Source organism: Malus sylvestris, chromosome 6 (genome assembly GCF_916048215.2).
Source record: "Malus sylvestris chromosome 6, drMalSylv7.2, whole genome shotgun sequence".
Lineage (NCBI taxonomy): Eukaryota > Viridiplantae > Streptophyta > Magnoliopsida > Rosales > Rosaceae > Malus > Malus sylvestris.
This window is the reverse complement of record NC_062265.1, coordinates 20,659,812-20,677,589: the sequence shown is the minus strand read 5'-3', so window position 1 is coordinate 20,677,589 and position 17,778 is coordinate 20,659,812. Positions and strand designations below refer to the sequence as shown.

Genomic DNA, 17,778 nt, shown 5'->3' with positions numbered 1-17,778 from the left:
GAACGATCACGTGAAGGCTAGGCCCTATCCTCGGGCGAGAGCACTAACATGGGAGTGCAGGGTTATGAGCTCTAAATGCATCTAATATGGCATGTACGACTCATAGACAACCAGTACGACAATGTCGGAGTTGCTTAAAACATAAATGTAGTCATGCCATCACTCAATCGTTCCAAATAAAATGTAATCATAACCATACATCCCACATTTCACAACATATACTCACCTGAACTTATTTGTGCATCCTGTGTTCACCTTCGTACTTTAAAGCATTCACAATAATTATGCGCAATAATATACTAATGGATATGCCATGATGCAATCCAAAACTTAACCATATCGTAGTGCTTCCATATATATATATATATATATATATATATATATATATATATATATATCAATAATGTGGCGTAAAATGCACAATCTATAACGCCCTACTCCCGAACTATTAGTTGTCAGGAATAATTATCAGTGACAAGCTCAACTAAACACTAATTTGACTAACTATCAATACTTACGATTCTTTACTTCAATTTCTCGATCCTTCATACAATGATTTATGACCAACATCTAATCACTAAGTAATAAGGTTATATCTCACATTTTCCACCAATATCCCTCACATTGCACAATTTTCCAAACAAGGCTATTGTCTCAATTATTTAGTCTCATTTATGGTATGATTGCATCTAACATCTCGTTAGACTGCCTACGTACCCTAAACAGGGATCAAGCCATTCATAGTTCGCGTTAGTACTTCAAAACATTTACAGTAATTATATGCAATAATCAATTTATAACCGTTTGTGGAATTATCAATCATATATATATATATATATATATATATATACACGATAGAAAGGAAAAGACCCACTCACCTGAGGTCCACGCTACAACTCCCTAGCACGCATATCGAGACATCACGAACCATCGTCGCCTAGAATAATTATCAAATCACATCTCACAGTTCTTACCGATAAAATACATAATTTACATAAAACACATCCCTACGTAATTCAATTCGGAAGATCTGCATCACGGATTTCTGATCCATTACTTCTGAGGATACACATTATGTTCCTAGAACAACGTCCTAAGGTTTCATTATGATCCAATGGTTGGATCTCCGCCAATTGCTAAAACCAAGTAGCGGTTAATGTTTACTTTACGAACTTACAAATTCAATTCGGGAAGATCCACATTACGAATTCCCGATCCGTCAGCTCCTATGATCTTCAAATATTATGTGCTATAACATATTAAAGTTTGATGACGATCCAACGGTCAGATTATCAATTGCTATAATAATCAAATGATATACCTTAATCGAACTAGGTTCACAATAATCAATTCACATCATATGGATCTCAAATAGGAACTCAGAGCATCTAATAAGACTTAGAATGACATTGTTAGCCCGCTGATCACGTGCCGCCGTGGGTGGCGGTCGGCCACACGACTCACCGGAAAAATCAACTATTTCTAAAAATTCTCAATTTTACAAGAATGAAGATCTCAATGAGTGGAACAAATTTTATACCTGTGACTAGGGCCAATTTGGTCGGAAAAAATACCCCAATTTAGCTCAAACCGTACGAAAACCCTTGAATTGGGTGTTCTCCAATTCGTCCTCAAATCGAACTCGACGCTCCAAAACTTGTTTGGGCTTTGTTCCTAGTTTCTAGGGAAGTGTTTTGGTAGTGGTAATTTACTGGGTTACCTTCACAATCGTCGGATTTCACCATGGCACCCACATAACCTATGGGTTTCGTTCTACTCAAATTCAAGCTCAAACCCAATAAAATTTGGTTGGAAATGGAAGAGGGGAAGATAAGGATTTGTTTTTAGGTGGTGATGAGGGTTAGATCGCCAGAGAACCGACGAAAAAGTGTAGAGAAAGTGATGGTGTGGGTGGTGCCCGACGGGTTACACGGGCCAACCCATGTTTCCCCCACTTTCTTCTCCCTTTTCCCCTCCCTTCTTCTGTTTCTGATTGGCCATTCTCTTCATCTCTCCTCCTCATTGGCTGCTTATTCCCTCACTCCTCTTCCATGATTGGGCAGTTCCGCCCCCTCATTCTTCCTCAGTTTTTTTTTTCCTTTCTCTCTAATTCCCTCCTTTTTTTTTCAACTAATATTAAAATAGTAACCATATAAATATGATAAATGCATAAAATAATAAATAGTGTCCTTACCCACGGACTTTTCGGATTTGTAGTTCCGTAAAACTTTACCCGTAACTCCAAATTCACTTCTGCTTACTCTTACGCATCTGTATCGTCGAGTACTTCATGAATACGCTAAAAGAATTTCGTACATCCCACTATACGTTCCTCAACATCCTTCTACTCTAACCGAATGCGAGATGCCTAGACTGAAAATTCTCTTCAATCACCTCAAGTGGAGCCTTACTTTTTTATTTCTGTTTTATCTCCACATTTGATCATGTCACGAACAAGGACTTTTAGATCACGTCCCACATATAAGCTAAAAACATACCACTTCTATCTTAGTTGTCTTCACAAGTGTCTTGTTGTTGGAATTTCAACGCCCATTTCAAGAAAATAAACCATCACCAATACTTTAAGCTTTGGGGCTGGAAGAATACAACTTCCCACTTACGTAAAGCTACCACCAATTGAAACACCACATGAGCGTACATTGGTTCAACATCATGATTATTAATTTTCACATTCTCTACACGTACAAAATACCTTATACTAAGAGCATATAATGATACTTCCAAACTCCATTCATTCAACAAGGTGATTATAATCATTCGAACTATTTCCTAACGGTTTAAAGGTAACGCCATATCATCAAATTCTCCAACTGAAATGGAATAGAACAAGCTAAAAATGTTCAAGGGTAGATATGTCCTTTTCATACAACCGGAAAGATACACTATAGTGCACTCATAGTTGCTGATTAAATTCTTCTACTGCCACTGTCAGAATCTTAGTCCTTTCCAAAAAGTAAGTGTACTTAAGAAGTTCTAATGTTGATAAAGATTTTAGACACGTTCTCCATAGAGAAATGTCATTCGATTTTCAAGCAAAGATGATAATTGTTAACTTTAAATCACGGATAAAATAGTTCATTCCAAATGGTTCTATACATTGGTAAGACTATTATGAATTCAACAAGCTTCACGAGAAAACTCTGAGTTTCAAAAGTTTGTTACATAGACCACCAATTTGAAATAGGATTTGTACGAAAAGATGCAAGAAAACTAATGTAGTACGAAAAAGTGGAAGGGTGGTATTCTCCCGAATATCGCCAAGGAATCAAAACTATTTTTGATTTCTACTCTCAAAAGGTTTAATAATGACGGACCCATAAATCCCTGGCGATACACCAATAATGATACGTTAACCCCACGTTAGGGCCATCAACTAGTCTCAATTCCACACATTTCCTTGGCAGAAAAGTTATTTGCTTATGATCTAGAGACACTCGCCAAAATGATCTTCTAAGATCGACGAGTCATCAAATATGCCCAAAACTTAGAAACAACTAACATATTTTCCGTATTCGACGAGGTGGCAAGATTCAAACATTAGACTTGAGAACCAAGAATGCTCACATCACACTTTTGATGAACGCAATACTGCCCAACTTATGCTCTGATACCAAACTGACACACCCTGACCTAGGATATCCACTAGGACTCCGAATCGAGCTGTGTTGGCCAACACCTGGAAGGTGACGAAGCCATAAAGTATAATGATGGGGAAAAAAAAGTGAATACATTTAAACGTAAGAGTGCCTAAAAATCAGAGTGCGCTGGTGAGCGGGAATGAACCCACTTCACACGTGACGTTAGAGCATAAGTAAGTACAGTAGAGTGAATTAAGAATCATACCTCGAAAGAAATCTTCAATACTAAGATTTGCCACGAATCCTCGATGATAAGAAATCTCAACTAATAAAACCTGGAGGGTGAAAGCAAAACAAAGGTGAGTGGCCCTAGAAATAAAATTTTTAATCGAAGCCTTCTAAAACGTTATAACCCCTCGATGCAACACCTGTATAGTTTCTAGAAAATCATATCACGTATCAATGTGAAATAAAAAATATATCAACAGTAATTCCATAAATATATCATGACACATCAACTCATCAGTAATATAAATAATCATGTGCTCAATAATCTATATTAGCACGCAAGTTGAAGTCACCTAATGTGACCTGTACGACTGCACCCATATCTCATCGATCAACACTAGCACATAAGTTGGAGTTACCTATAGTGACCTGTACGACTTATCCATATCTCATCAATCAACGCTAGCACATAATATTCATGTGGGCCCCACATAGTGCCAAGTCATGTCCATTTGAAGGCCAGACCACCAGTTAACGACTGACTTAATTAAAGTATGAGACTTCCAAAATTTTGACCTCAGATACCATTCTGAGATGAAAAAAAACTTAATGTCCTAAATGTTATAAACCAAAGAACTTGACGATATTAACCTTAAAATTTAATTGACTATCTCATAATTCTAAAATCTTTTAAAGTCATTTTCAATTTTAATTTGACTATACCCATAAAGTAAAAGCAATTTTCAGTAAAAAACAAAAATAGCAAACGGTGTCGGAGGATAGTTTGGAGGAGAATAATATGGTCTCGTAATTAAAAAGCGGCCCGGTTTAGCTCAGTTCTCCCACCGGCTCGGATTTAACACAAGTAATTTTTCATCGGTTTTTTCTTTTGTTCTTGTTCTTCTTTTGCTGTCGTCGTCTCTTAGACGAGCATTTTGGTCTGAGGCATTGAGTTGCAGACGGAGAGAGAAAGAAGAGAGCGAGGAGAGGAGACGACTCCGGAGCAAAGAGATGAGCGGGCACGACTCCAAGTACTTCTCCACCACCAAGAAGGGCGAAATCCCTGAGCTCAAAGAGGAGCTCAATTCTCAATACAAGGTCCCCTCTCTCTCTCTCCTCTTTCTCTCTCTACAGTCATATGTGCATATTCAAATTGATCTGTGATTTACTTCTATTAGGTTTTCGATTCTTCGTTACGGCGTTTCGTTGCCAATCTTTGATTGATTTTAATTAGATCTGTTGGTTTGCGATTTGAGTTGTTGCTTAAATTGCTGCTCGATTTCTTCGAATTTCGTTACTTGCGACCTTAGGGATCTGGAATTGCGCGGATCCGATACGGTATGTGTGTGTGTCACTTGTAATGAGCTTTGTGTTCTGTTTGGTGCTGGAGAAACTGATGGAAATTAAAACGAAAATGAAAACGTGCTCTTTTTGTTTGAGTGCAATTCCGTTTGTAATCTGATAGTACAAATCGGAGCGTTTTCTCGTGGTGCCATGAATTGTAGTTTTTCATGGTAAATTTACATTTCTGATATCGGCGTAGTTTATGAGTTCATTCCTGTTATTTGTTTGATTCCCTATGACAATGACCACGACCGCTCGTTGCACCATCATATTTGATTGTGCTTTATCGGAAACATTGAGAACATAATCTTCTTTTATGCGTGGTACAGGATAAGAGAAAAGATGCGGTCAAGAAGGTGATCGCCGCAATGACTGTTGGGAAGGATGTTTCGTCACTTTTCACAGATGTAGTGAATTGCATGCAAACAGAAAACTTGGAGCTGAAGAAGCTTGTCTATTTGTATCTGATAAATTATGCTAAAAGCCAGCCTGACCTAGCGATACTTGCGGTGAATACATTTGTCAAGGTAAAACTGCTATGAAATCTTCAGTGTTTTACAGTTCATACAGTTATTTTTGGTGTAAATCTTGATTTCAAAATCTGTCCCAAGATGTTGGTTGCTGATTTTGAAATTTATATCTTCTCATAGTTTTTTAGTACCACACATTTCCATGTAATCAGGTTAGGTCAATTCAGACATTTTACAGATGACTTGTATGCTTGCAATTAGGGGAGAAGAAAAGACAGGTGTAATATAGCCATTTGATTATAAGTTAACGGGCAAAGTATATGTGATAGATGCTGAAATTGCGAGGGGTTAAGGGTGTACATTAATAATTCAAACATATAGGTCTTGTAAAGAAGAGAATGTTATCATGCTAAAGCAAGTAGAAATTTGATATTTCACTCCATATTTAAGTTTCAAGTCAGTAATATCATTTCTTTTTCTTTACCCCCTCTGGTTCAGTTAATTTTCCGTCTTTATAATTGACCAAGCGATGTTCCAAATATGATCTTGAGGACAGCCAAATTGGTCTTATGGCATTTCCAAAGGATATCGGAACACACCCTTTTTTTTCTTTTTGGAAAGGATGAACTTAATTCCTATTTGTGTTAAAAATGAACAAAGCATATATTTAATGATTTTTTGTTCTAATTGCTTTGTTTTGCGTGATCAATTATGCAGGATTCACAGGACCCAAACCCTTTGATTCGTGCTTTAGCCGTCCGGACAATGGGTTGCATTCGTGTTGATAAAATTACAGAATATCTATGTGATCCCCTTCAGAGATGTCTCAAGGTTGATTTTTAGTGCTTATACATTTTTGCATACTTGCTTTTCGGAACTTAGTCTTAAGTTTGTTAATAATTGCAGCTTCAGCTGTTTACTTTTCAACATGTTGTAAAGTATTTTGCTTGGCTAGTGTCTTGTTATCTGTTTCTTAGTTTTCTATACTTCATGACAGGATGATGATCCTTATGTGCGGAAGACAGCAGCCATATGTGTGGCCAAACTTTATGACATAAATGCAGAGTTAGTTGAGGATAGGGGTTTTCTGGAATCCCTCAAGGATTTGATATCTGATAATAATCCTATGGTTGTAGCAAATGCTGTGGCTGCTCTAGCCGAAATTCAAGAGAATAGTAATAGACCCATCTTTGAGATCACTAGTCACACTCTGTCAAAGCTCCTTACCGCCTTAAATGAATGTACAGAGTATGTTTACTTTTAGTAGTGCCGACTTCAATTATTTTTATGCAATGAAATACTATTTATGCGGCTAGATCATGTTAGCTTTTTGTTAAAATCCTTTTCCTTTGTTTATCTAACTTGATTATACAAGTGTTCAGGTGGGGTCAAGTTTTCATATTGGACGCTCTTTCTAAATACAAGGCAGCAGACGCTCGTGAAGCTGAAAATATAGTAGAGCGAGTTACACCACGATTACAACATGCTAACTGTGCGGTTGTACTTTCAGCTGTTAAGGTGGGGATTCCCTTTTGTAATGTTCTGAATCATTATGCCGTTGTTAATGCTTTCAGTTATCATCATTGGTAACCTCTGTAATTGTTTTGTCTTTTCCCTACCTTTTTACTTGCAGATGATCCTCCAACAGATGGAACTTATAACTAGTACTGATGTCGTCAGAAATCTTTGCAAAAAGATGGCTCCTCCACTCGTGACACTACTATCTGCAGAGCCTGAGATACAATATGTTGCATTGAGAAACATCAACCTTATAGTGCAGAGACGACCCACAATCCTCGCTCATGAAATTAAGGTAAATAAAAATTAGTTTCAGTGTAGAGTCTTGTTGTTTGATGCACTTTAACAAGGAGTTGATACTTGTTATCAACTATGTAGCTGAATCGTAAGCAAGGCAAGCTCCCATAACGCTCGATTCTTTTATAGGTGTTCTTCTGCAAGTACAATGATCCAATTTATGTAAAGATGGAAAAGTTAGAAATCATGATAAAGCTTGCTTCAGACCGAAATATAGACCAGGTATGAAAATCTTGCCAGGAGTTACTTTTTCATATTAGACTTTAATGGTTGAAAGTTGTCACCTCTCAAAGTGGAGTTAAAATCATGCTTGCTCCAACATTTCTGCAGGTTTTGTTGGAGTTTAAAGAGTATGCTACCGAAGTAGATGTGGATTTTGTCCGAAAAGCTGTCCGTGCCATTGGTCGCTGTGCCATCAAATTAGAAAGAGCAGCTGAGCGGTGCATTACTGTTTTACTGGAGCTTATTAAGATCAAAGTAAATTATGTAGTTCAAGAGGCCATTATTGTCATCAAAGATATATTTAGAAGATATCCAAATACGTAAGTTATGGGCTTTCATTTTTTTAATTTTGAATTTTGATGATGAAGGAATCTTCCCTTACATCCTTTCAGAAAAAAAAAAGGAATCTTCCCTTACAAACTTTGTAATGGATTGCTATCTTGATTACAGCTACGAGTCCATTATTGCAACTCTGTGCGAAAGCCTTGACACTTTAGATGAACCAGAAGCCAAGGTACTCAAGTATCCCCAGCTTAAGATCTATGTTTTTTCTTTTTGCTTTGCTATTAAATATATCACTGCTTAGGCCTTCTGATTTGTACTTCATGTTTCCATGCTCATGTTCTTTCTCACTTTTTCTTCCCCAAAAGGCATCCATGATCTGGATAATTGGTGAATATGCGGAACGAATTGACAATGCTGATGAGCTACTTGAAAGTTTTCTGGAAAGTTTCCCTGAAGAGCCTGCACATGTCCAATTGCAATTGCTGACAGCAACTGTTAAACTCTTTCTTAAGAAGCCAACTGAAGGACCACAGCAGATGATACAGGTTCTGCTTTTGTATTATTCATGCATAGTTATCCTCTCTAGCTTCTGTTCTCCTTCTTTTACCATAAATGACATATTGGAATGCGGAATACCATCATTAAAGCAGCCATTGTTCTGATTTCGTTGTTCTAATATAATGTAGTACCTAAGAGGTGACACTCTTTTTTACTATGAATGCGAATGTCTAAGGTTTATATGTTTATTCATACTTGGGCCATAGTTGTATTTTCTAGATATTATCCAAGTAAAATTCTCACTGTGTAGATCCATATTTGCAGGTTGTTTTAAATAATGCTACTGTGGAAACAGACAATCCTGATTTGCGAGATCGGGCCTACATATATTGGCGTCTTCTATCAACTGACCCAGAGGTGGGTTTGGCCAAAATGATTTTCCATTTCTTTCTCAATATAACAACCAATATTTTTTTCCCCTCTCTGCCCCTTAGTTGATATATAATATTTTGTTTCTCTGTCAATCCAATAGTTAATGCATGCCCCTTTTCTTTTACATGTACAACCACAAATCTATTTTTCCACTTTTGTTTTCTTTGGGGGGACAGGTTGGGGTTTGAAATCTATTTTATGTGAAGATTGCTACTGGTTGCCATTATTGTGCTCATGTATATGCCATTCCAGTACAATGGCATGCAGTGAACCCTTTGCAAAACCATAGTTTGACAATTTAGAATAGCATATCCTTATACGGTTATAGTATTGAGCTCATGGGAATGCTTCTTATCTCACAGGCAGCCAAGGATGTGGTGTTAGCTGAGAAGCCAGTGATCAGTGATGATTCAAACCTGATTGATCCATCTCTTCTTGATGAGCTTCTTGCTAACATTGCTACGTTATCCTCTGTGTATCACAAGCCTCCAGAAGCATTTGTTACCCGTGTGAAGACCACAGCCCAAAGAACTGAAGATGAGGACTATGGTAGTGAAACAGGAAATTCTGAATCACCTGCTCATGTTGCTGATAGTTCTGCATCCCCAACCGGCTCTAGTTCAGGTGTTCCATATGCTGCATCTAGACAACCTGCACCAGTTTCGCCTGCACCTGCACCTGCACCTGCTCCAGTGCCAGATTTACTTGGTGACCTGATCGGCCTGGAAAATAGTGCTATTGTCCCTGTGGATCAGCCTGCTTCTCCTGCTGGGTAAGTATAGTGGAAGTTGCATAGTGGTCTTATTTGTGCGGTGGATACTTTGTCATGTGGAGTGGACTGATCCCGCTGGCTGTGGGTGATTTGGTTTCCATTTTGTGTGAGCATTAGTCTTTAAATAAAATTACATACAAGCTCATGCCCAAAAAATAAATAAAAACCTTTAATTTGAACTGTTTGATAAAATGAATCCAGTGTTTAATTTAGATGCTGCAAATAGTCATCGTTCAATGTCAGTGTAAAGTATCAAAAGAACTTATTGAATTTTCTGGCCTTGATTGCAGACCTCCGTTGCCTGTTGTGCTACCAGCATCTACTGGTCAAGGTTTACAAATCAGTGCTCAGTTGACACGTAGGGAAGGGCAAATATTTTACAGTTTATTGTTCGAGAACAACACACAGGTTCCGCTGGATGGGTTCATGATTCAGTTCAACAAAAATACATTTGGGCTTGCAGCGGCTGGACCCCTTCAGGTAGTTATTAAACATGTAAATTGAGTGAGATTTCTTCCCAAACAAAAATTTATAACACAAATACCTTGATCCCCATTAGGTTCCACAATTGCAACCTGGGACATCTGCCGGGACTCTCTTGCCTATGGTTACGTTCCAGAATATGTCTCAAGGTCCTCCAAGCTCACTATTGCAGGTTGCTGTGAAAAACAGTCAACAACCAGTCTGGTACTTTAATGATAAAATATCATTGCATGTCTTCTTTACTGATGATGGAAGAATGGAGCGTGCAAATTTTCTTGAGGTAAAATCACCATGCACCTTCTGTTTTCTTTTAACTTTTAGTGTTGGGTCATTTGTGTTTTCAATGTTTGAACTTCACGACACGTCCTACTAGATATAAGACCCCACATCAAGCCCAAAATTTATGTTGCCTTTTTGAAGTTTATTGACTATATTATTCCAGTATATTTAAACAATGGTGTAGTTCAGTTAGACCTGGAAAGGGGCTAGGTTGGGAGGTATAGAGTACCACAACAATGGACATCTAGCATTCCGTTAGGGCCATTTCTACAGCAATGCCGTGGCCACGTGGCTCGTTGCTATATTTCCTTTTTGTTAAAGAGAAGGGGGCTATAGGATAGAATGAAGGTGAAGTGGGTCAAAATGCGGATTTGAAATTAAAATTTGGAATATTTTAATACTTCTGGTACAGAAGTAATGGGGGTAAAAATACCGGAAAGCAGTGTAGTCTGGAACTTACTAATACAAAATTTCTGATCATTTACTGCCAGTTAAAAAATTGTAGCATTTAAAAACACTGATGCTTATGCCCATTGCAGACGTGGAGGTCTCTTCCGGATACAAATGAGATTACAAAGGACTTCCCTGGAATCATGTTGAGAAATGTTGAAGCGACTGTGGACCGCCTGGCTGCTACAAACATGTTCTTTATTGCAAAGCGCAAACATGCCAACCAGGACGTGTTCTATTTCTCTGCAAAAATCCCTCGAGGAATACCTTTCTTGATTGAACTCACCACAGTCGTGAACAATCCCGGGGTCAAGATTGCGATCAAGACTCCAAGCCCGGAGACGGCACCTCTTTTCTTTGAAGCCATGGAGACTCTCCTCAAGGATTGATTCTGTTTATATGTTTATCTTATATTTTTTGTGTTAGTATTTGTAAACTCAGCAGTGGCTATCGAGTTTTTCTTCCTTTTTTTGTTGATCTTTCTGCCATTTTTTGTACTTATGCTTCATTGCCACTTGAATTGACCTTACATTGTTCGAACTTTTGAGGGTTTTATATATTTCAATACACCGGTTTTGAACTCGCTGTCTAATTGTTATATTCTTCACCATAAGTTTGATGGTTCAATTTGCATTTGCGTTTAGAGTGTATTTACCATTCCTTATTAACAATTGCCCCGTTCATGGATGACTTTGAATCGTTGTTACAGGACTCTATTTACATCAACGGTTGAAAATCACCCATGCCGGTGCAGATTGTGGCAAGCACGCCTAGAATTATCGCTATAGAAACCTGGATTTTCAGTTTCTGTATAATTTATCATCAACCAATACCATATTTCCATTAATATTCCATCCGCTGGGTTGATTTGATGGAACACTTCAAAGTTTAAAACATAAAAATTGGTTGAGCCCAAAAGTTTCCTTGTTAATCAAGCTGTATTATCTTCAATTTTCTGCCCATAAGCTTCATACGCCCTAATTTGAGTTTGAGGAATGACCAGATGCAGACAAAAAAGGAAAATGAAAACGCTGCCGTTATTTACACATTCTCGGGGCAAATATGCGAATACAAATGTTTTAAAAGGTATTGATTTTGTGGTTGTCCAACGTCATAATTAATATCTAGACGTTTAAAATTGATCACATTATGAAACTTTTTAATAAATGTAGGTCTTATCATTGTATACGATATAAAATCACATTTAACATAAATGTAGGTCCTACTATTGTATACGATATAATTAATATCTAAATGTTTAAAACTGATTACATTACGAAACTTTTTAATAAATGTAGGTTCTACCATTGTATACGATATAAGATCACATTTAACATAAAGGTTTAGAAATTAAAATTAGAAAAATGCTAAAAAGACTCTCAAAATGAAACCCTCTATACACTCTCGGTCATATCATATTTTTGACATAATTCCTGTGCTATGATAATAAAATATTATGCCATAGGTCCGCTTTAAGCGATTCTCCTTCCCATTTCTCTTAAAATTAAATAGTAAACTTGTAGGTGGAAAGTAAGGGTAAAAGAAAAGAAGAAAACATGAAAGTGAATGCTGGAGATTCTTCTACTTGCACGTGGGAACTGAGACAGCATCGACCAAATTGCATTTGTTTATACGTTTTCTCCCCTTTCGGGTCTGAGGCAGTTTTCCTCTAGCCGAGTTAGGGCATCCGAGTTGACTCAGCAATTCCACCGGCCACAGCCAGAGGTAAATCTGCTTCCAATCTTTTCCCCTAATTTCCATCTAGAGCTTTCAACCTCTTTAATGCCTTTTGCCCGATCAATTTTTCGAGAGTTTCTTGGTATTTTGATTGATTTAATTCGAATTACTTAAGTAGACGTTCATATATTGTTCGAATATTTCGAATTATTCTGTTTGATTTAACAGCAAAAGAAAACGTCCAGAGAAAATGCAGGAAACTATGAGATTTCTAGTTTTTTTTGTTGTCTAATATGTGTTTGTGAACTTAATTATGCCTTCCATTGAGTTTAATTTTAACTTTTATAGCTGAATTATGTATATTTGGGTTTTAGTCACCTCCTAGAAAGTAAAGGTAATGATAATCATAAGTTAATGAAGCTATTTATTTGACTAATCTATGAATCTGAAACCAAATTCATACACGTATATTATTCATGGCATATTAGAATCTGAAATGAATATATGGTTGGAGGCCCGTATTTGGTTGTATGCATGTATGAATGTACACACGTATTGATACATTATACTGAATGTTTAATATTTTTGAAGGGTATCTAATGTTGTATGCTTGTTTTTCTGTGTCTACTCGTAGATGCCATACCCAAGAGAAAGAAGGTCAGAATCCGTTCTAAGTTCTATTTGGAATTGCAAGTTTGTTCACTTAATAACGAATCAATGATAGTAGTCCCACAATTTCTCAATTGATTTTGGTGATTATTCACTTAGGTCCGCTTCGCCACACAACGCTCCTTCACCCGTCAGAGGCCGCCGGTTGAGATCATTGTCGAGGTCTAGGAGAAGTCGTTCTAGGTATACTGCAAATCTCAAATTCCCTATATTTAACCTGTTTTGGTTTAATGGATTCGGTTTTATTCAAACCTAAATACTGGGTTCATGCTTTGTTCAGTTGAGTTGAATAATGGTTTTTCTTGCTGCAGGAGCCATGAATCTGTCAATGCATCCAATCCTGGAAACAACTTGTACATAACAGGCTTATCCACAAGGGTTACCTCTACTGATCTTGAGAAATTTTTTAATAAACAGGGGAAGGTACGAGTTATTGCACATCTAGTTTTTAAATCATATAGGGAACACCTGATATGAGAATGATAACTTATACAGATACAACTTACCCTGGGACAACTTCATATCGATGTAATTTATTGTGCTTTGCAGTTCTAATGACTGCAAAGCACAAATATCTTACAAGGAAAGAAAGAGCCAACTTGGGAGATTGTTATAACAAGTTGCAAAGCACAATAAATTACAAGGAAAGAAAGAGCCAACTTGGGAGATTGTTATAACAAGTACTTTAGATACAAGTTAGGCTAACTACCCATCACTGGATAGGTACCTTGTTTCCCTTACTAGCCTATTATGCTTGGATCTCCCTGGAAAGGAAGCAATAATTTTGAGTTCTATCTTCTAAAGAAGAGGGTGACATCTGTGGCAATTTAATGGCTTCCCTTCCATTTACACTTTAGTCCTGATATTCAAGTGAAGCCTTACTATTGATTGATAAAAATAACCGTTCTAGCTTCTAACTTTATGTTTGTACCTAGAAAATGTGTAGTCCTTTCTTTATTAGACTTCACATAGAATAGCTCATGCTCCATGTTTACTATAGCTTCATGTCAACTTGGAAAGTAATTATGTTTTGAGAGCCTTAATACATATCTTATTCCGAGAGAATCACATATGAGCTCTTGTTTCAGGTACTGGACTGCCATCTGGTTACAGACCCTCGCACCAGAGAATCCCGTGGATTTGGCTTTGTCACAATGGAAACTGTTGAGGATGCAGAACGCTGCATCAAATATTTGGATCGGTCTGTGCTTGAAGGTCGATTAGTTACAGTGGAAAAGGTATTAGTTTCTGTCAAATGATCAAGAAAGTTGCTGTGTAGTATGCAGTTGAATTGTTTATACTTTTACTTATGAAGATTTTACCTCTTAAAAAATGTTGCCTAATAAGTTTTGGCAGCAGGTCTGGTCAGTGTAGCTTCATCGAATTCACAGTCTAAGCTCTAGACAGTCAAAACTATCCCCTTCACAACATGGGTTTCTGCGTCAACATTCAAAAATCAACGATACAAACTCAACTATTTTGCCAAGGGTTGTATGCCCTTTATCCCTCTTTTTCGTTGGCAACAGCGTTTTCCATGGTTGCTTATTAACCACAATATTTAATACCCTAGAGGCATGGTAAATTCTTCTTGTCGCATTTGCTTTTTGGGCTTCTCCTACTTAATCCATCCAAACTATATGTTGTATCTAATTAAAATAAAAGTTGGAAGTTGGACAGAAAAGCTCCTTGCAGCCAGTAAGGTTAGCGAGGCATGCCATTGGCTTGGTATACAGTTAGGAAGGTGACTTTAAAAAAATACGATAACGGACTGCTGTGGACCTTCCAATTGTGTGGATCATAATCATCACGATGGCCAGTTAGCTTCACGTAGTTTGAAATAGTTGCAAGCAGCCGCATATGGACTGTTTTGAGTAGATTGTTGACTTGTTTATCTGCCCTTTTTTTGTCACTTCGATTAATCTATTCGCTTACTTATCTTCCATGACGTCATTTTGCATTTTGTGTAAATATGCAGGCAAAAAGGAAACGAGGGAGGACTCCAACTCCAGGAAGGTATCAAGGTTTGAGAGATAAACGAGGTACAGACATGGATCGGTATTATAATTTTTTTAGCAATTGTACAGTGTTGCTGGCCTTGACATGGGTTGGAACCCTCACATAAGAGCTTTTGTCACTCCTCTCCCCGTAACCATTTACACACACTACCACAGAAGGTCTACTGTATTATTTTGTGCGTGGCCCTGTAGATCTGAACGATCTACATTTCGGGTGTACAATCGAGTTCACCATACCTAATTTTTGGATTAGAGTCTAGTATAATGCTTTGTTTGAGGGGTACTGATGGAGGAATGTGGTGCTCTTGAAATTTCCTTCAATCTTCAGCGCAACTTGATTTAATTGTCACTAAAAATGTTTCCTCTTTGACCTCACGCTTTTAATCCCTGAAAATGCAGACGAGGTATGAAAAAAATATCACCTCACCCTTTTCGTCATGTCCCATTTATCATAAGTCTACAGTGCCAACTTCCTTTGAGATGGGAAGATACTAGTTTTGATGTAGGATCCAGACGCAGTATTCATATCTCATGTGAACATGGTTTATAAAGATGCAGGACGTGATCGTGATCGTGATTGTGACCGTAGACGATCTCGAAGCTATTCACCTCGTAGGTTGCAAGACAGAGATCCTTATCCCAGGGACCACCGAGGAAGATCACGCTCTCCATATGGTAGGAGGGCGGATGAACACTCGGACTCATACAGGAGGCGCAGGGAACGCTCCTTGTCAGGGGGCAGAAACCCTAGATAGAGAAAATCCAAATGCGGTTCTGATCGTCCCCTGGCATTTATTTGTTTTACACTTTGGTGTGGGGTTTTGGGATCTTTATTTTTATTCTGACCAAGTATTTCTCCAATGTTGTTGTACTTGTGTATTGTATTTCTATTCTTAATCAACTTGTATGCATCTTCCATTTTATTCCCAAATCCTTTCAATTTGAAATAACATGTGTTTTCAAGTTTAATAACGCTCAACGATATTTGACACTAAAATACACTAAGCTGAGAGGGTAAAGTTTGAACTTGGAACGTAGTGGGTTGAAAATGAATACTAATCACCATGACAATCCATTGTATAGTTTTCAAGTTCAATTATGCTATTTAGACCTCTTTTTTTTTTCAATTCTTCATGTATTTTGTGGATTATTACGTCCAAATTAAAAATACGTTTTAATTAAAGGAACAAAACATGGAAGTGAATGATGGAGAGCTTCTTCTATTTGTGCGTCGGAATAGATATAACACACGTCAGCGTTAATTTTAAAGGAAAACTAATGAAAATGACTTGAAAACTTTAAGTTTTAACGATAAGGACAAAATAAAAGGTAAAGTGAATAGTACATGTGACTTTTTAGTGTAAAAATGTGGTTTTTCGTTAAAATGAACAGTACCGCGGACTTTTCGTTAAAACTCCCTAATTCTAATTGCGTTTGCTTATAGATTTTCTCTCCTTTCGTGCTCGCCTTTTGTGTTCGAGATTGTGATGGCTCATTTGGTATACAAAATTGGATTGAAATGAATAACTTACTAAATTAAAAGTATGTGGAAGGGAGAAGTTATAAAATTGACCACCTAGAATATAAAAGATGAATTACTCATGAAAAAAACTTATCTGTTTTAATTCTCTTCTAAATAGTAGGATTAGAAGAGATGAATTTTCTAAGTCTGTTTTTTTCGACCAAAATAAAAAAAAAGGGATAAATTTTCTTCTTAGCTAATCTTCTTTTAATCCTCTCCATGTATGAAATCGTTCACTTCCACCTTCAATGTACTTTGAAATTTGAGAGTTCTTCATTTCAATCAATCATGTGTATCAAACAAGCGTGTATTCCTCTCATCGAGTTGGGATATATGAGTTGACTTAGCAATCCCACCACTTTTAATAGCCAAAGTTCTAAAAATCACTAAGTGCTAGTCGAGTGGCGGGCACTGACCTAGAGCATAGGCGATTCTTTTTTTTCTTTTTTTTTTAAATTAAATCTATTATATAACATGAATAAATGTCTAATTATGCTTAAAAAAATACATAATTGTATTGAGATACATAAATTGCAAAATAGAATGACACATAAATTCACTGTTCTAAAAATCTCCACTTTAGCGCTATGTAGCTGACCACCGTCTTGATTAATTATTAAGCATTTAAAAATTAAGAAATGACGCCTAAACTTGCTTAGGCGCCTGCCTATCCCATCTAGGTGCTTGCTAGGCACCCACTTAGGTCACGACTTTCACTTAAATAGAAATAGCCAACTTTTATTTTGCATTTTATTTTTTTTAATAAATTGTAAGAGATTTGTTGAATACTTGGATGAACAATCATAATATTCTGGTTCCCCATGTTTTCCATATGTTTTAATATTTTTTAATATATATGTCATTCTATTTTTCAATTTATGTATCCCAATTCATTATGTATTTTTTAAGTATAAACAGACACTTATTTACACGATATAATAAGTTTACTCAAATCTGCCAAGGCCTCGCCTGACTAGAGCTTAATGCCTTTGAGAATCTTACATAAATTATAAAGTAC

At 37.0% G+C, this 17,778-nt stretch overlaps 2 protein-coding genes across 4 annotated transcripts; both read left to right on the top strand.

Moving 5' to 3' along the window:
- Positions 1-4,669: 4,669 nt before the first annotated feature.
- Positions 4,670-11,457, top strand: LOC126626937 (beta-adaptin-like protein B). Its single transcript, XM_050296338.1, has 15 exons — positions 4,670-4,925; positions 5,501-5,698; positions 6,359-6,472; positions 6,639-6,889; positions 7,024-7,159; positions 7,275-7,454; positions 7,586-7,678; positions 7,787-7,998; positions 8,129-8,192; positions 8,329-8,508; positions 8,786-8,878; positions 9,256-9,665; positions 9,956-10,145; positions 10,225-10,428; positions 10,967-11,457. The coding sequence occupies exons 1-15, from the start codon at positions 4,839-4,841 to the stop codon at positions 11,264-11,266; spliced, it is 2,712 nt and encodes a 903-aa protein (XP_050152295.1). The 5' UTR covers positions 4,670-4,838; the 3' UTR covers positions 11,267-11,457.
- A 978-nt stretch (positions 11,458-12,435) lies between these two features.
- On the top strand, positions 12,436-16,210 carry LOC126626944 (serine/arginine-rich splicing factor SR45a-like). 3 transcript variants are annotated; one of them, XM_050296347.1, is made up of 8 exons: positions 12,436-12,602; positions 13,189-13,211; positions 13,323-13,406; positions 13,535-13,646; positions 14,312-14,461; positions 15,199-15,262; positions 15,638-15,642; positions 15,791-16,210. In XM_050296347.1, the coding sequence occupies exons 2-8, from the start codon at positions 13,189-13,191 to the stop codon at positions 16,133-16,135; spliced, it is 783 nt and encodes a 260-aa protein (XP_050152304.1). In that variant the 5' UTR covers positions 12,436-12,602; the 3' UTR covers positions 16,136-16,210. The 3 variants fall into 3 exon arrangements, with proteins under 3 accessions (XP_050152304.1, XP_050152303.1, XP_050152302.1); XM_050296346.1 differs by lacking the exon at positions 15,638-15,642 and having other exon boundaries at positions 12,437-12,602; positions 15,797-16,210; XM_050296345.1 differs by lacking the exon at positions 15,638-15,642 and having other exon boundaries at positions 12,438-12,602.
- The last annotated feature ends 1,568 nt before the right edge of the window (positions 16,211-17,778 follow it).